We start from the raw sequence: 19375 nt of genomic DNA on the forward strand, positions 1-19375 counted from the left end.
GAACACCCGGTTTTCTCTCAAGTTGAAGGAGGTTATCGTGAGTGTAAATTTTCTCGGATGACAGAGTCTAGAGATATGGAAAAACTCATATTAGCCTTTTGGGAATAGATTTTCTGGCATGGATTAATTGGAAAAATTCCTCTCATAAATCTCTTGCACTTGACGGTAATAGCCTTGAACGAAAATTGTCGATACGGCCGACTACCATTTCTCCATAGTTTCATTATCAATTTCCATCAACCAAGTGCTCAACAAAAAAAAATTTGAAAGTTTCATGGTCTAATTTTTTTATTTATGAAAGTTTAAAGGTTTAATTTTTACCATTGAAAGTTTATGGGTACAGTTTTTTTCACTTACATAAGTTTAAGGGTTTAATTTTTCTACTTGAGAAGGTTTAAGGGTCCAATTTTTACAATTAAAAATTTAACGGTGAAATTGCAACAATCATTACATTTTAAGGGTGGTTTTTGCAATTTGCCCTTTTTTTTTACACCATCAACATTCATACTAAAAGTTTATAATTGTTGTAAATATCACCTTAATGGTTGACACTTGTCTCCAACCACGAGATCTACACTATTTGTTGCACTAAAATAATAATAATAAAAATAATAATAATATATATATATTATGTAATCATATTATTATTATGATAGATAGGGAAGAAAGAAAAAAAAGTAGTGAGAAAGATAAACAATAACATTATGTATAAATTAATATCAAATACAGTCGCTTATTAATTACCAATCAAATGATCTTCATAACCATTTAGAATAAGTTTTCAAACTCAACGGGAGAGAGATCAGACGTAACATCTATCAATCCCTCATTGGGGAGTCAACCAATTCTTTTCATAACATAGTCGAGAATAACGATGGACATAGTTATCTTTCGCATGTAAAGAGATGTTGCTGCTAATGCCATAGTTATGGAACAATCGAGGACACAACATGTTGTCCACTTTAAGAGGTAGGGATGAAGCAATCATCATTTAGTGAGCTATGTATTCCTACTAATAGTATTTCATTTACACGCGAGAGTGCCACGCTTAGTAGAACTATCGCATGTACGCCTTTCTTTCGCTTTAAATTTCGAACCTCTATTTTGAAACTTCGTAAATACACTCTAAACATCAGTAAAACTGTTCCTTTTGAAATGTGAGAGATCAAATTAACACAAACTCTTAAAAAAAAAGGGGGATTTTTTCTTTTTGCAATGCATAAAAAACAAAGAAAAAAGGTAGCGAAGAGCTTTCAATTGGGAGCCGCGTATAGAAGAGCGAAGGCAAAGTTCGAAGGCGGCAATCGAAGGCGAACCAGTGTCAGTATCAGTGTCAAGCTCTTTGATATTTCTAGTCGGCGATCGTGTCGCTACCGGAACCGGAGTCGTACTTCCAAACCCGTCGGAAAGCAAATGGCCGATTGAAGGGACACCGGACCGCCGGCCATGACTGAGTCTTCTCCGTCATAATGCATAATTTCAAGCGGCTTCCAAATTTTCTCCTAGTATTATCGAAGAACATCACCTGTGACCTATCTATCAATCGCGCGAGGCTGCTTAAACTGCCTATTCTGTCTCCTTCTTATGCTGTTTCCCGAGTCTGGCGAGGTTCGTATCATTATGCTGCGGAGCAATTCTCGGACGACGAGTACGAGTGCGATGTTGAGAACAATACGGTGGGTTATTTGTTTCCATATTGTCTGTGGATATGTTAGTTTAATGGGATAGCAATAGAATTTTCGTCTGATATGTCGATATTTCTCTCCACCACTTTGTAACATGAATGTTTGACAGATAAATATCTTCGTTATTGTTTCTAAAATTTCTTTGAATTGCCAGTTTCATGATGAACCGAGGTTAGGTGTGGGATAGATTAGGTTTCTCTTTATATTGCGCTTTGTGGCTTGTTTTTATTTATTTATGTAATTTGCTCCGTATGAATAAAAAATCCGTTGGCTCGAATGTGTATTCCCTATTCTGGGCAGTTAATATTTTGTCATTAGTCTGTATGGGTGGGTGGCCTAGGAGCGGTCGCTTGATGCAGTCTTCTGCATTGTCTGGCCGTGATACATCTGTTGAAGTGGGTTTGAGTATTGATTGGGGTGTCGAGGGCAATTAGTAAGGTATTTTCTGTGTCTGAGTCATAAACTATGCATTGCTCGAGCTCGGACTTGGACTGGGCACGTATGACTACCCGTTCGGAGTTTGAATCATTCAATTACACAATTGGGTCGGCTGGATCAAGGTTTGTTTGAGCTAAGTAGTAGAGCGTTGGACTTGAACCCGATGTTGGAGTGATTGAGCTGTCACATTCAGTGTCTATTTAAATGTTTGTGCTAACAGACTTTGAAGGTGAGTTGGACCCAATGTTAGACAGCAAAGCCTACTGAATGAATGCTGAGCCATGCCATTGAGTGAATCGAAGCATTATAACCAAACGTTGGTAGATAAATATAAACCATCTCTCTAGCTCGTTGTAGTTGGGAAATTATCTGTTAAATTTCCTACTAATAAATATTTTCTATTTAGAATTAGTATATGTCCGCATGGCTGCGATAATGTTGCTAAATAGATACTTTGTGCATTATAACCAGATGCCGTACACACTTGATTCTTTATCGTGCCTTTTTATTGGATGTCAACACATGTTTGAACCTTGAATTTGTTATGAGCGAACAGAAATGGTGGAGAATGCTGTTCTATTCATGCGCCAACTCATAAAATATGGACTATGTAACATACGGATCAGCATTTTTGATATCTTCATTATCATCTTAATAGAGAAACTTTAATGCAGATATTGGCACAGAGTTATTTGATGCTTATTACCAAATACTGTTGTTACTTCTACTATTTCCACTATTGAGTTTGTATCTTATATATTCATTTCATTTTAAAACAAGTCATGATTAAAAATTGTAGGCCTCGTCTTCTGTGGCAAACATTGATGAGTGGAAATGGAAACTTAGCTTGCTATCTCGAAATGATAAGGATCAAGAGATTGTGTCCAGAGATAAGAGAGATAAGAGAGACTTTGAGCAGATCTCAAACCTTGCCAAAAAGATGGGGCTTTATTGGTAGATGGGAACCTTATTTATATATTTATATGATTCTATGATTCTGTCTTTATTTTGAATTGAGACAATTTGGTTTAGCTAGATTATGTGTTTCCTTGACAGTTCAATGTATGGAAAAGTGGTAGTTGCAAGTAAAGTTCCCCTTCCTAACTATCGACCAGATTTGGATGATAAGCGACCACAAAGGGAGGTAACAACTTATTTGACTTCTTATAAATTTTTTGAATATATGTACCTCTTGGATTCAAGATTATTCCATGGGATTGCGAGCAAAACCTTAGTTTCATTATATGTACAGGTAGTTGTTCCTTTAAGTTTGCAAAGGAGGGTGGAAGGTTTACTGCAGGAACATTGTGATCGCGTTCAGCTAAGTTCTGGAAAGGCTAGCGAGATTTCAAACAGCGCCAAGTCTATTGACCAGGTTAAAGATGTGAATATGGATGAAAGCGAAGATTCTTATCTTGATGGGTCTGTTATGGAAAAGGTACTCCAGAGGAGAAGTTTACGAATGCGGAATATGCAAAGAGCATGGCAGGTAATCTCAATAATGCACCACAATGAGCTGTCCTAGATTCCCTTTTTCATGTACTTGTACATTTGAACGACAGAAATCCATATGCCCCACCCAACAAAATATTCACTATTTTGATAATTGAAAAAAGTTTATAATTTCAAAATGTGAATGCAGAAAGAAGTTAGCCATTTCCTAATTTGTTGTTTACACAGTGTCAGTTATAGTTTACTGTCTTATTTTTCTTGGATTAGTTAACCAATAATGCCAACATCCAGACTATGGTTGACAAATATTTCCTCCAAGCTGTTTCTACTTTTCGGTTCATCCTAAGGATAAAACTTCCCTCCTGAAGATTCAGGAGGGAGCTCCTCCTAATTTCTTGCGTGGTCCAGTAACATATAGAGTGGACCACGTAAGAATTATGCAAAATAAAAAAATCCACTTATCTATATATTATTGGACCACGCAGGAATTCATGAGGAGAATCTTCTTCTGGAAGAAAGTTTTTTCCTCATCGTAATCTGCAATTTATAGTGAATGCTGCTTCATCCTCTTCTCTCTCTTTTTTTTTGGTTGCTTGCAAGTATGGACGATTGATTTTAGACCAGGTTCGTTATAATAATGATGATGATGATTATTATTATGTTCACATTTACTGGTTCAAAACCTTTAGAGACCAGTAGGTTTGATACTTGAGATTAAATTACTATATAAAAACAATGTCTGTCCGTTGTAGTATTTCATAAGGGGCCATTCATTATGCATGCATACGGCCATGAGCAAGACATCTGAACCCTTCCTGGATGCTCCATATGCAGTCATCTCTTTCTTAACAATTTTATAATATAACATTTCATTATTGACAGGAATCACCTGAAGGGAGGAAGATACTGGATTTCAGGAGATCTCTGCCAGCATTCAAGGAGAAGGAAAGGCTACTTCAGGCTATTGCACAAAATCAGGTTTGCTGAGAATTTCTCAACTATTTTATTATATCTCCCTCAATCAAACGTGAGCCAGTCCGCTCTATTCTTAACGTTATAAAAGGCCAAAGGTGACCCGAAGGTTTTATTCCTGTTGAAGAGGTTAAATTTTAATGCCTTGACTCTTGAGGCAGAATGAAGTGTAGTTCTAAATTTAAATAAAAAATCATGAAAATGTGCCAATATATATTGGAAAAGAAATCACATCCATCAAATGCCACCTTCTTAAGTAAAAGTTTTTTGGTCATTCTCAACATCATCATTATCATTAGGATTTTCTGGAACAGATTATTTTAAAAATTCAACATCCCTTGCTAAGCTTCTAAAGGCCTTCTGTGAACTTTCTTCAACCAACAATTGATGAGCTGTTATGACTATGAGTACCAAAGTTTGTTTCCACTCAACCAGGATTTTGTGGAACAGATTATTTTTTTAGCATTCAACACTTGGTGTGGCCTTAAAGACCTCTTGGAAGCTTTTTCCAACTTGTCTAAGCGTCATTTCATATTGGAGGCAAAAGTTCTTTGGACTCGTTCTCTTATGTTTGAGTGATATAGGAAAAGAAAATGATCCTACAATTTTGATGTAGGTAAAAGGAGAATTGGGAGGTGTGGGTCATAACATATCATGTTTTAAGTTATCACATAAATTTTTTGGCTACCTTGGTTTTTTTGTCTACCAATTGAAGAGTTTGCTCTTGATTGGGAAGGACACTTAGTCATCCAATCTTGTGTACATTACTATAATTGTTTTCTTGATTATTCACTAAGTTGTTATGATGATAGGTAGTAGTTATATCTGGAGAAACTGGATGCGGTAAGACTACACAACTTCCTCAGTATCTGCTAGAATCAGAAATTGAAACTGGTCGAGGAGCGTTCTGTAGCATAATATGTACTCAACCTCGAAGAATCTCTGCTATGGCTGTTTCAGAAAGAGTGTCCATAGAGCGGGGAGAGCCCCTTGGTGAAACAGTGAGCCTTCTCTCCCTCATTGTGCATGCGTATGCATGCAAATAATGCATTTACTTCATGAATTGAAGTACATTCTGAAATTTGTTATTCTCTTAATTTTCACTTCCATACCACATCAAAGATTTTTTGTAGGTTGGCTATAAAGTTCGATTAGAAGGTATGAAAGGAAAAAACACCCATCTCTTGTTTTGCACCAGTGGTATATTACTTCGAAGGCTTCTAAGTGATCGAAATCTAAATGGGATTACTCATGTCTTTGTGGATGAAATTCACGAGCGAGGCATGAATGAAGGTTTGTTTCTAACAGATCTTGTTATAGGTTCTTTTACTTTGCCTAACGTTTTTTTTAAATAACTCATTTTTATTGAAAAGAATGAAAGATATGGCTTCTTTTGCATATGATGGTTATTTTGGGGTATTGTTGATCTTCATATCAATTTCATTGTGTTTCAGATTTTCTGTTGATTGTCTTGAAGGATCTCCTCCCACGCCGCCGGGATTTAAGATTAATCTTGATGAGTGCCACTTTAAATGCCGAACTCTTTTCCAGTTATTTTGGAGGAGCACCAACTATTCACATCCCAGTGAGTTGAAGCTGATAACTCTCATGGTTAAAATTGTCTGTTGTTTGGCATGTTAGATGTGGCAGCAATTTATCCAGAAGTTTTAGATTTAGTGATTAACATATAATGCTTTTCGGGATTTGTCCTTTTTATTTGTAACGAGAGACAAAAAAAACTTGACTCATGTCAAATATAGAAAGGAGAGATGCAAAGTAAAGTGGAAAGAGTTAAAAAGTGAGTAGAGAGGCTCAATCAAATTTCACAATGTTCAATTCATCCATGTTTTAAGGACTTTGTTTTACACCTTTAGATTTTCTTGTAGGTTTAGGTTTTACATCTCATACCTTTAAATATAGCAGAATATCCGGTAGTCTAATATAGGTGATGAATAATAATGCTAAATGCTATGGTACTAATGCACATTAGATTTTTTTTGGTACTCCCTTCAAAACAACACAAAAGTGGATATGTGCAATCAAGGCTCTTTGTTGGAAGATTTGGTTGGAAAGAAGTCGATAGACTTTTCAGGGTAAAGTGTTGGTTGGTTGTTTTGGAAGTTAAAAGGGTCCGTTTGATAATCCTTTTATTTTGATTTTCTATTTTTAAAAATATACTATATACTAACATTTTTTCTCTTAGGAAAAAGTTTTGAAATCATAGACAAAATTCGAACACTAAACCAAAAGGGTTATTTTTAATTTTTTAATTTAAAGATTCGACTGAATTTTTATTTTAAAGAAACTTAATAGTAAACAATGAAAACATAGGCATAGCTAATATTTATTTGCTTGTTTTTTTTTTGTTGTTAAGATTTATTAGCTTAATTTTTTAAAATAGGAAACCTAAAACATAGGCCAAACAGGATCTTAGTAATTGGGCACTTAAGTGCAAGTGCCTCATGTTGTAACTGCGCGGGAACATGTGTTTTCAAGTAGGGTACCTTCAAAACATTTACTTGCTTCAAGTATGATATTACTGCATCTTCTCATAAATTTCAGAAGCTTTCTTTGGACACTATTGGGCAATTTTCTTGATGCATCCCATGTAATATGCATTATATATAATCCATTCAGAATGCTATATTTTGCATCCTCCATTTTACAACTTGCACTAATTGGGATATTATTAGGGATTAGTATTGCATTATTTGAGGCCACTGCATATTTAAAGGTTTGTTCCATGGGCTTACAAATTTCTCTCTTTTTAGTTTTGATGTAAATGCATATTCTTGATTCTTGTCAGGGTTTTACATTTCCAGTGAGAGCATACTTTTTGGAAGATGTGTTAGAATTAACTGGCTATAAGTTGACATCTTTCAACCAAATTGATGATTATGGCCAAGACAAGATGTGGAAAACACAGAAACAATTAGCTCCACGAAAAAGGAAAAACCAAATCACTGCTCTTGTTGAGGTACATGTACATCACGTTTCTCACAGTTGTTGGTCTTCGGTGATTTTTTCGGAGTCTTAATATTTTTGAATACATGACCTGTGTTGAAGGAATGACTTTAATAGTGGTGAAAATCTTCGTTTCCAATTTGTTAATAGTGGTGACAATCTAAATTTATTTGGTAGTTGCTTTTATTGCATTTTCTTCTGTAAAGCTTGGAAGATTACAGTTGATAGTTGTATTTTCTCACAGTTCAAAATAAAACAAAAGCTTGTTACATTAGAATGTCCCAATTTTTAAATTTAAGATGGTTTTGTACTTTGACTAGCGGTAGCCAATAGCTTATCTGCCAATTTATCCTGGATTTATTAGGAGTTTTAATCTTGACTTGCTAGCAGTATAGTCTGTCTCACTTTGTTTCTCTTGCTTAGGATGCTCTTGATAAATCAACCTTGGGAAATTACAGTTCCAACACACGAGATTCCCTCTCATCTTGGATGCCTGACTGCATAGGTTTTAATCTCATCGAGGCTGTTTTGTGCCACATATGTCGAAAGGAACGAACTGGTGCTGTTCTAGTATTCCTGACTGGATGGGAGGATATAAGCAGTTTGAGGGATCAACTGAGAGCTCATCCACTTTTAGGAGATCCTAACAGGGTTTTGCTTTTGACATGCCATGGTTCAATGGCAACATCTGAACAGGTTGGTTGGTTTATTTATTTTTCTTAGTGTATTGTAAAACATATTTGAAGTATCAAAGTCATAGTGTAGAAAGAGAAGTAATGACGAATGTTAATAGAGAAGCACCACAGTGAAGCACTGCAACTTGACACATCTATGAACTACTTGCCAGCTTCCATTGTACCAAAATTTCCTTCACTTTACTGCTGAAAATGTTCACGGGAGCAATTGATAATTTATTGCCTCTTGTTTCTTGAAATTCTCACCATTTTCTTTGCCGTTGCTACAGAGACTCATATTTGAGAAACCAGCTCAGAATGTTCGGAAAGTAGTTCTTGCGACTAATATGGCAGAGGCAAGCATCACAATAAATGATGTTGTTTTTGTTATTGATTGTGGAAAGGCAAAAGAAACCACGTACGATGCGTTAAACAATACACCTTGTCTGTTACCTTCATGGATATCACAGGCTTCTGCTCGGCAAGTAAGTCAATTTTTTTATCCTATATTTTTCTGTTTATGTCATTCTTGGTTTTTTTAAATCATTACTGAGAAAATATGAAGTGTTTGAGAATCACAATGAAATTTGATGAAAGAAATTCTTTGTTCCTTTAGATGCTTTGAAGAGATGTCTTGATTTGATATCGCTGGGTTTATACAATTTAACTGGGTTCATATATATATATAGAACTTCTTTTTTTCCTTTTGGCTGCTTTTGCACTTCTAAAACCCAATAGGCCTTCCTAGGCACTCTTACCATTGTTTGACCTTTTTGGTTAGGTTCTATTCTGTGGAAATCAGATCTGCATCTCACTTTTATCTAGTCTATTCCATATTCTTTTATGACATTTGTTTTATCGCATATAATAGCAAGTGCTTCTGTTAATTGTTTTTGGTTGCAGAGAAGGGGTAGGGCTGGTCGTGTTCAACCAGGAAAATGTTATCATCTGTACCCAAAATGTGTTTTTGAAGCATTTTCTGAGTATCAACTTCCTGAACTTTTGAGAACTCCATTGAATTCTCTCTGCCTTCAAATAAAAAGTTTGCAGGTTACGAGTGTAGGAGAATTCTTGTCATCTGCTCTACAACCACCAGAACCCTTGGCTGTAAGCTACTTCGTGTATCTATTTTTCTTATGTTGATCAGTTCCTCATACTTTTTAACGGAAAATTCCATCAATAAATGAGAAGAGGGGCTTATTCGTTACTTGACAGGTACAAAATGCCATTGATTTTCTAAAGATGATTGGGGCATTTGATGAGAAGGAAAACTTGACAAATCTCGGTTAGTTTGTCTTCTTGCATGGTATTATAAATATATTATTCTCATCATCTCAACTCTGGCTTTTCCATCTTTAACCTCCTCCTTGCTTTCAATAGGAAATTTTTTGTCAATGCTTCCCGTTGACCCTAAGCTAGGAAAAATGCTGATTATGGGTGCCATCTTTCATTGCTTTGATCCTATCCTTACTATTGTTTCGGGCCTTAGTGTCAGAGATCCTTTTCTTCTACCTCAGGACAAAAAAGATGTAAGTATCATTGAAGCATGCATGATTACTGCTGTTTGTAACTAATATGTATTGGGTGGCTGTTTGTAATTAATTCTTATTTTAGGAAAGTTAATTTGGAACTCTACCCTCCCACCCAATATACACATGCCCGCACAGACATGCAAAAAAAGGTAGACTTTGCAAGGTTTACATTGTTGTTTCCATGATTCAGTTAGCAGGGACAGCCAAGGCTAGATTTTCTGCAAAGGATTACAGTGATCATATGGCGCTTGTCCGTGCTTATGAGGGATGGAAAGATGCAGAAAGAGAAGGGTCATCCTATGAGTACTGCTGGAGGAACTTCCTTTCTGTCCAAACACTTCAAGCAATTGATTCACTTAGAAGACAGTTCAGCTTCATTTTAAAGGAGGCAGGATTAATAGATTTAGATGGTAGCACGAATAATAAGCTAAGCCATAACCAGCCTCTTGTTCGTGCAATCATTTGTTCTGGTCTCTTTCCGGGCGTAGCATCTGTTGTGGTAAATGAAACTAGTTGCCATACAGTTGCATCTGTTTGACCATTGTTTCCCTCCTTTTCTCTCCTGAGTATCTTCTTTACATGTAATGCAGCACCGAGAGACATCCATGTCTTTCAAAACCATGGATGATGGCCAGGTCTTGCTGTATGCGGTAAGTTTATAGCTGACAGCAATGTTCAGCCCTCCCATCTTCTCTCATTATCAATTTAATTTGTAGCAGGTTCCTTGAATTTCAAATCCATTATCTTGCTGAATGCTGCTATTTTGTAGCCATCTAATATTGTAATGATTCTGCATCAGAATTCTGTAAATGCACGTTATGATACCATTCCTTTTCCGTGGCTGGTCTTTGGCGAGAAAGTGAAGGTCAATACGGTTTTCTTACGAGATTCCACTGGCATATCTGATTCTATGCTGATTCTTTTTGGAGGTGCAGTAAATCGTGGTATACAGGTAAACTATCCTAAGTCTGCACTCATTTGGAAAGATTTACTTTGTTCTAGTTCTAGTGTCTAAGACCATTCACATCTCTTTTTCAGGCTGGTCATTTGAAAATGTTACATGGCTACATTGAATTTTTTATGGACTCTAATTTGGCGGAATGCTATTTGCAACTCAAGGAAGAACTCGATAAGCTTATTGAAAACAAAGTAAGTTGCATTTGAGATATTTTCTATATTAGTTTCTAAGTTATGAAAATTTTGACAAATATGGAATTCAAATCTCGATGCATGCAATCCTCAGATGATGACATCTGTTCTCATTAGCCAATCTTACAACCCCTCCTTAGTCTTGACAAGTCACCACACTAGTGGCACACGTGTTTATGAAAAGAAATGCATGTTAAAATTTTACAGATAAGAAACACTCGCATATTCTCCCGTCTGTGAATTTCTACCAAGAAAATTACTAGAAAGTATGGAGAGCGACACATGCTATGCTGAATTGGTATGGTGTAGGGAGGTGTGGAATGTGGATAAAGATTATAGGAGAGGAGAGAACTTACAGCTGTGGAAGGTTATATTTTTTCCTTTTATTTTAGCCGGGGGGGGGGGGGGGGGGGGGGGGGGGAAGAAAATATGATTCGTGCTGGTACATTTTCCTTTTTAATCAAAGTTTCGAACATGGATTGGACGTTGTATCAGTACTTTATATTTTTGTTATTATAGATTTTGTATTCACGTGTTAACCTTTTGCATTTAAAAAATATTTTGAGGTGAAACAATTAAGTTTAATGGGAAATGGTAAAAAAGTTGTGGCTCGCTCTTTTGGGCAAAGTTCTCCCCAGTTTTAGAAAAGGTCAGTTAATTTGGTGGTTTCATGCATTTCAGCTTCAGAACCCGGGCCTTGATATTCTCAAGGAAGGCAAGTACCTTGTTCTTTCTGTTCAAGAGTTGGTGTCAGGTGACCAATGTGAAGGGAGATTCGTCTTCGGTCGGGAAAGTAAGAAGCAAGTGTCGGGCGATGATAGTAAATTCACAAAGGACGGCACCAATCCAAAGAGCTTGCTACAAACCTTGCTAATGAGAGCAGGACATTCCCCTCCAAAATACAAAACCAAGCACCTCAAGACAAATGAGTTCAGGGCGCTGGTTGAATTTAAGGGTATGCAATTTGTGGGTAAGCCTAAGAAAAACAAGCAGCTTGCAGAGAGGGATGCTGCTATAGAGGCTCTGGCCTGGTTGACACACACCTCCGACAACAGTGCGAATTCAGACGACGATTCTCCTATTGATGTAACTGACAACATGCTAAAACTTCTTGGCAAACGAAGGCGGTCTAAACGCCGCCCTGGTTAAGGATGTGATAAAATAGAACTGAATGGTTCTCCAGTTGCATATTGTACTCTCCTTCAAAGTAGCAGAAGGATTGCTTCATTCGAAGATTATACAAGTTGCTGCTGAGCATACATGTCTTGTGTGCTTACCGATTCACACAACTTCTACTCAATCTGCTCCCGAGTAGGAAACAAAAGATGGTCGTAAAAAAGGCTCTGGGAAAATGGATGTACTCGAAGTTTGGACACATCGGACGACAAGAGAACGAGTCTACATGGGGGAAGTGTATATTTTTGGGCATGATGTCCTGATAACTTATTTACACCGTTGATGGGGCAGGTGTTTCTATCTATAGCTCTCAAAATTTAGGAGAATAAATCAGTTTTAGTTTATATGTGTTTACTGCGATAGACCTGTTAATTATTTGGGATTTTTTTTTCTCATTTTGTGTATGATTAATATTATCCCCTCTCAAACTGCAATTTTGTATCACATATTTGTTCAACAGCAGATAGTTTTCTCTATCAAAACTTTGTACAGACAATATTAAGTCATTCATTGATATTTTGAGAATTCAGGACAGGTTAGATTTGATCCCAATTCTGTTGTTTGGTTGTGTTTTTCTTAATTTTTGGTTATGCAATGACATAATTGTTCAAAATTCTGTATGAATATTACTTCAACAAGAAGAATTGGACACTATTTTGAATGTGAATAAAATTCTTCAACTGCCCTCTGTATCAACATGTAATTTCATCACATTTTCACCTGGTGGAATTATTATTTTGACTTCTCCTTAGTTTAAATATATTTTTGGTTCTTGAAATTTAAAGTAGATATTTATTTGGTTGCTGAAGTTTGTAAAATAATTCAATTTTGCTTTATTTAAAAACTTTAGAAATTAAATAGTCACAAGTTTCAAATTTCATGGGTTAAAAGAAAATTATGTCAAAATATTGATGGGAAAATTGACAAAATAAGCTTCTTAGTTTTCTAGTCATTGCATGACCTCCCATGTCCCTCCTTACTCTACTACCAAAAGTTTTTAGTTTTCCTCCCTTAATTCTTTTTTTCTTTATTTCTTCTCTCTACCTCCATCTTCCTCCTTTTCCAGATTTTTTTCTTCCCTCTTTCTCTTTTCCATGTCTTCCACCAGCATGATTTTTTTCTTGTTTACTCTACCATAAAAAAAAAAACTAAATCTCTCACCATTTTTGCCGACGAGGGAGGTCGTTCGTCAAAGAAAGAAGCTCAGAGAGAGAGAGAGTTGAATAAGAGAAAGTTGAGAGAGAGAGACAATTGAGCGAGAGAGAGAAAACGAGAGATGATTGAGCGAGAAACGAATTTAAAAATTGGAATGGAGAGAAACGAAATCTCAAATTTAAAATACTAAGCATTGAAGATTTTTTTAACTAAAATTTAAAATTATAATTGAAATTTAGTGAATCGCATTCATTTTAGTATATTCAAATTTGAAATTTAATTTAGATTTGTTTTCTTAATTGTTTCGAATCATTTGAAAAATTAACATAAATCCCTCCTTTAATATCTCCCCTAATTTTGATTAGGATTAGAATTCAAATTTATAATTTAATTAGGTAGTCCTCCTTTAATCGTAAATTTAAAATTTTATCTAATTAGGTGAAAGTATAAAAAAAAGTCCTGTTTTTTCTTTAATCTCCCCCTCATAAATCTGCTCCTTTAATTCTAAATTTAAAATTTAATTTAACTCAATTTGGTGGAGTAAAGAAAAAAAAAAAGAAAAAGAAAACAATCCATTTTTTTCCTAACCATCCCATTTTTTTTCACTATTATCACCACTTCTTCACTTCTCTCTCGATCTCGCTCTCTCGATCTCGTCTTTCTCGATCTCGCTCTCTCCTTCTCGATCTCTCTCTCCCCTCTCTCCTCTCCCCTCCCTCCTCGATGCATTTGGTTTCATGGAGAAGAAGATATTCCGTATAAGAGGGACGTGCAAGAGATATAGAAGGAAAGTTTTTGAAATCTTGAAAATTTGATTTTAGAATAGAGGGTGATAGAGTTGGGAAAAATAATAAGGAAATTTTTATCATTCTCTCCCTCTTTCTCGCCGCCGGCAATATTATCATCGTTCAACAGTGTTATCGGAGAGGCCACCAGGGAGGCGCAAGAGCTCGGGATGGAAGCAGCGGACGGCAACCGAACGGGACCTCCACTCGTTGAATTCCTAGCGGAGACGCCAGAAACTGGTGTGTGTTGTGTAGAAATCATGGAGAAGATCAAGCAAATCTAAGAAATGGAGGAAATAGGAGGAGAGAGAGAAGAGAGATGGAGTCAGAAAGAAAAAAAAAAAGTAAGGAGGGGCATGAAATGTTATTTGACAAAGTATGTGATGTCAGCAGTGATTAGAAAACTGTGTTTTGGAGAGGACGATTAGAAAACATAAGAGGCACTACAGAACGCTTATTTTGTCAATTTTTCCAAAATTTTGATAAAAAAATATTTTTTAAATAATTTTAAAAATTAAGATAATTGAAACGATTAAAATATCTTGCTCGATTCGAGGCTCTATATTTAATGACGAAAAGAAAAAAAAAAAGAAAATGGAAAAATAGCATTAGTATTTCAATTGGATTTTGGATTGGTCAAACTTTAAAAGTCGGTGATGAGCTAACCGGAACGAAGGCCACCTATCAAAGAGCGGAGGCGGTAATCACTTCCGGCGGCGGACTGCGGAGGCGTAGTTCAGAAAACACCGGCGGTGGCGGCGATGGAGCTCTAGAACGTCCGCCATGCCTGAATCTTCTCTGTTAGAATGCGTAATTCTAAGCCACTTCGGAATTTTCTCCTACTATCATCCAACAACACCGATTGCAACCTGCTCAACAGTTCCGGCCTCTCTGCGAGGCCACAGAAACTGCTTCTACCGCCGCCTTCTTCTTATACCGCTTCCCGTGCCAGCCGAGGTTTTTACCAGTATGCTGCGGGGCAATTCGATTGCGATACTGTGAACAAGGTGTGTGCTCTTATTTCCCTCTTGTTTGTGCGTATGTTAGTTTCATGTACTAGGAATTTCTGTCTGACATTCATTTTAAAGAAATGCGGTCTTCTATTCTCTTGCAATGCCACTCCCTGTACTCCAGTGATACTCCTTAAGCAAGTAATTGAATCATAGGTGGTCGTCTAGAACCCATCTCGCGCCCTTTAAAATTTAGTAGCTATTGGTTCACCGATATATCCGTGGAGTGTCTGCTCGATTGGAGGAAGGGATGTTCTGTAAGTTGTTGCAGTGAAGACTAATTGGAAGTATCTGAAAGTGAAATGGCAGTGATGGTACTTATGAAGGAAAGAGCCTTGTTTTCTTAACCAAGATTGTATTATTCAAAGGCATATCTTTGCAGCTTTTCGAGCCAGCATTGGTGTTCCCCTCCAACCAAATGTTGTTCGGTGAGAAACTTAGGGCTTTACTTATTGGTTTTTATCTCAATTTGTCTACCTCAGAGGTGCTGCTGCTGCTTGAAGTTGTAACAGCCAGAAAAATTGCTTTTGAGTGGATAGACTTGACTAAAACAGGCCACTGGGCTTGGATCCTATTTCCCTTTTCCTTTTCATCATGTCAATGATGTTGAGAAGACTCTGGTGTCTTAGTTGAGGGGTACAGGATGGGGAGAGACGCTCATTTGCAATTTGTTGGTGATACCAATTTTCTTTTGGTCTGGTAGGTAGGAGTCTTTTGAACAAAATTCTTAGTTTCATTGAGCTAATCTTCAATCTCAAAATTAATAGACAAATTTCCATGACTGGGGTAAACTGCGACCTTGCTAACCATGTAAAAATAAAAATTTTCTCAACTATAATATTTTAACTTCAACTTATACTTGCCAAAATATAGCTATTTCACAAATCTACTTAATTCATACTTCTTTATTTTTACTTAGTTTATTGTTTCATTTAGAAGGTACTTTTTAAACAAGTTTTAGAAAGGTTAAGGTTGTTTGGTGGTTTTGTGTCATTTCAGCTTCAAAACCAAGGCCTCAATATTCACAAGGATGTAGTGTCAGGTGATAAATGTGAAGGGAGACTCGTTTTCAGTCAGGAAAGTAAGAAGCAGGTATCCGGTGACAACAGCAAGAAGAGATTCACCAATTTTGGCAGCTCTCCGGAGAGCTTACTACAACAAAGCTTGTTAATGAGGACAGGACACTCCCCTCCAATATACAATACCAAGAACCTTGAGACGAATGAGTTTAGGCCACTGATAGAATTTAACGGTGTGCAATTTGTGGATAAGCCTAAGATAGACAAGCAGCTTGCAGAGAGAGATGTCGCTATAGAGTCCTCGACCTGGTTGGTGCACACCTCTTACGGCAACAACAATGCAGACCAGGCAAATACAGTCACAACCTTATTGTTGAATTGTACTAATTTATTAGAATTGTATCAAATTCATGCCCACGTTTTAAGAACCAACATGTTGGAAAACCACCCTTCCTCATTTTACTGGAACAACATTATTAGATCATATACTAGGCTGGAGGCCCCAGGAAAAGCCCTCTTTGTATATATCGCCATGTTGCGAGCAGGCATTTTGCCTGATTATTACACACTCCCGATTGTATTTAAGGCTCTATCATTAGTTTATGCTTTTGGTTTAGGATTACAATTGCATTCAGTAGCACTACGGCTCGGTCTTGACTTCGACCAATATAGCGAAAGCGGCCTCATCAATCTGTATTCCAAGGTAGGAGATTTTGAGTGTGCACGTATGGTGTTTGAGCAAAACCATCACAGAAAGTTGGGTTCTTGGAATGCCATTATAGCCGGTTTATCTCAAGGTGGGCGTGCTAAAGAGGCAGTCGATATGTTCATTAGGTTAAGACAAAGTGGGCTTGAACCAGATGATGTTACAATTGTTAGTGTAACATCAGCTTGTGGCAGTATAGGGGACCTAGAATTGTCTCTGCAAATGCACAAATTTGTGTTCCAAGTTAAAGTCATCGGAAAATCAGACATTTTGATGTCAAATTCCCTCATAGACATGTATGGAAAATGTGGTAGGATGGACTTAGCATTTAAAGTATTTTCAAACATGGATCATAGAAATGTATCATCCTGGACATCGCTGATTGTAGGTTATGCAATGCACGGGCAGGTGAAACAAGCCCTCGAGAACTTCCGGTGCATGAGAGAAGCAGGAGCCCCTCCTAATCACGTTACGTTTATCGGGGTACTGAGTGCATGTGTACATGGTGGGATGATCAAAGAGGGAAAACACTACTTTGACATGATGAAAAGTGTGTACGCAATCAAGCCACAGCTGCCACATTATGGATGCATGGTCGATTTACTCGGTAAAGCGGGGTTGCTCGAAGAGGCCAGAAACATAGTTGAAGAGATGCCAATGAAGGCGAATTCGGTAATATGGGGGTGCTTGATTGGGGCCTGTGAGAAACATGGGAATGTGCAGATGGGGGAGTGGGCAGCAGAACATTTACAAGAATTGGAGCCTTGGAATGATGGTGTTTATGTGGTTCTGTCCAATATTTATGCCAGCAATGGCCTGTGGAAAGAGGTGCAGAAGGTGAGGCAGGTTATGAAACAGAGGCAACTTGCTAAAGTTCCTGGATATAGCTTGCCAACAAGATTAGATTGAAGTCTTCTGTTTGTTGTAACTTTTCACTGTTCTTCAAAATGATTCTTTCAGAATTCTAATTTACAGGTTTTTCATCTCATCTCTTCACAATCTTGCTGTAGATTACTGCCTTTATTTGATTGAGTCTGCAGGAAGACTGGTGCAGCAGTAGTAATCATCACTGGCTGGCTAACTCTTTTATTAGTTGAAGTTTTATAAGCTCATAGAGAAGAACTCATTTCTTACTCCTTAAAATGAAAATGGAGAGTTACATAATATGTTAAATTATTGGTTCTACAACTTGTTCAATTGACCTCGGAGGATTCTAATCACCTGTAAAGCATCATTTTTCACTTTTCACGACAGTGAAACTTACTATTACGTTGTTCAGACTAGGACTACTCCAGAAGATTAACAATTGCTTCCCTATTTTCACAAGGCTATCCTATACACTTGGTATCAATCTTCTAACCACTCGAGACTTTTTGAGATTGAACTTTGGTTGAGCTATCCCAACCATTTTTGATACATTATCCTTATTTTAATAGATGACATGGATCTACGTAAATTGTAAATATTCCTGAATTTTTAGGTGTCACATAAATGTAGGTGTTCACGGGATGGGAATGGAGAAGCCCTCTTTGTCCTTGCCTTCGTTTATTCTTGCGAGGAATTATTTCTTAATTATTATTATTATTTTAAATAATTTCTCAATTAAATAATATTTTAAAAGAAATTTTTAATTAAATGTTTAATTTCTAATGATGAATCTTTATTTACATGTTAAACCCATAGGCAGAATCCTCATGTAAAGGAAAAATTCTTGAGCCACCTTCCTCTTTGGTCCAATTATCCATACACAGAAGTATTAAAAGGTAAACATATCATAATGAGTCCATAATATTTTATTAATAAATTTAGAAAGTAAAAATACAGGGAACAAAATTCCGATTCCAGACCAAAAAAAGACAAAACAAAAGAAAATGTAAAGTAAAAATATATATCAAATAGGGTGGGAATGGAGAATATATTCTTCATCCTTGTTTACTTGACCAGTACCAAATGTCTCCAATCTGCCCTGTAGGAGTCTAAATGGGATTCCCACCCTGTTTAGTGTAGGTTCCCATGGAAAAATGCAACATATATTTTTAAATTTTACAAAATATTTAATATTTTTTCAAAAATTTTATTTTATATCTAATAAATATTTTAACTTTAAAAAACATACTAGATATATAATTGAAAATTTAGTGACTTAACAATCATTGGTGTACTCCAAAAAAAAACCGTAGGTGACTCATTGGTCCAAATGAACTAAATTAAATTAATAATCTTATGATTTTTGCTTAGTTAAGAATTATTTTCCTTTGAGTTTTCTATAAGATTATTCGAGGTGTGCGTAAACTGGTCGGGACACTCATGGATATAAAAAAGAGTGTTATGATATACCTCTATGTTAGACAATTCGATCATGTTGGCATTTAATTAGTTGTTAGTTAAATAGTTTATGATTTATAATAAATATAATACGAAAAATTATGCCGAAGATCAAATTAATTTTCTTGTAAAAATTCCTATGTCAAGAGATTCAAAACAAATATTTTAAAGAATAAAAGTAAATGGTCAATGTCATGAATCAAAACATAAAAAAAGAAGAGAACTATTTACAAAATCCACAAAATATGAAAACTGTAATTAATATATACATAATATTAATATTAATTATTTTTAATTAATTTAAAAATATGATAATATCTATTTTATTAATTT

General features: G+C 36.2%; 2 protein-coding genes across 2 annotated transcripts; both read left to right on the forward strand.

The window, feature by feature from the left end:
• Positions 1-1232: 1232 nt before the first annotated feature.
• On the forward strand, positions 1233-12594 carry ABO6 (DEA(D/H)-box RNA helicase family protein). The gene is made up of 19 exons (XM_022294810.2): positions 1233-1676; positions 2923-3077; positions 3180-3267; positions 3376-3612; positions 4458-4553; positions 5360-5548; positions 5681-5840; positions 6002-6132; positions 7354-7524; positions 7935-8207; positions 8476-8670; positions 9089-9292; positions 9401-9470; positions 9566-9714; positions 9908-10216; positions 10308-10367; positions 10517-10669; positions 10756-10866; positions 11548-12594. The coding sequence occupies exons 1-19, from the start codon at positions 1470-1472 to the stop codon at positions 12013-12015; spliced, it is 3426 nt and encodes a 1141-aa protein (XP_022150502.1). The 5' UTR covers positions 1233-1469; the 3' UTR covers positions 12016-12594.
• A 1996-nt stretch (positions 12595-14590) lies between these two features.
• On the forward strand, positions 14591-17705 carry LOC111018641 (pentatricopeptide repeat-containing protein At1g77170, mitochondrial). The gene is made up of 2 exons (XM_022294811.2): positions 14591-14989; positions 15992-17705. Exons 1-2 carry the CDS (start codon positions 14789-14791, stop codon positions 17624-17626), a joined length of 1836 nt encoding a protein of 611 aa, XP_022150503.1. The 5' UTR covers positions 14591-14788; the 3' UTR covers positions 17627-17705.
• Positions 17706-19375: the final 1670 nt, after the last annotated feature.

This window comes from Momordica charantia, assembly GCF_013281855.1.
Source record: "Momordica charantia cultivar OHB3-1 chromosome 9 unlocalized genomic scaffold, Mcharantia_2.0 BLBB01000009.1, whole genome shotgun sequence".
NCBI lineage: Eukaryota > Viridiplantae > Streptophyta > Magnoliopsida > Cucurbitales > Cucurbitaceae > Momordica > Momordica charantia.

What these genes read in the sequence shown, in the direction of transcription:
- LOC111018641 (XM_022294811.2), top strand. Translation starts at nt 14,789, where the DNA reads ATGCGTAATTCTAAGCCACTTCGGAATTTTCTCCTACTATCATCCAAC. An exon ending in ATTGCGATACTGTGAACAAG is followed by an intron (nt 14,990 to 15,991) that starts GTGTGTGCTCTT and finishes GTGTCATTTCAG; the next exon opens with CTTCAAAACCAAGGCCTCAA.
- ABO6 (XM_022294810.2), top strand. Translation starts at nt 1,470, where the DNA reads ATGCATAATTTCAAGCGGCTTCCAAATTTTCTCCTAGTATTATCGAAG. An exon ending in AACCACCAGAACCCTTGGCT is followed by an intron (nt 9,293 to 9,400) that starts GTAAGCTACTTC and finishes GTTACTTGACAG; the next exon opens with GTACAAAATGCCATTGATTT. An exon ending in CGGGCGTAGCATCTGTTGTG is followed by an intron (nt 10,217 to 10,307) that starts GTAAATGAAACT and finishes CATGTAATGCAG; the next exon opens with CACCGAGAGACATCCATGTC.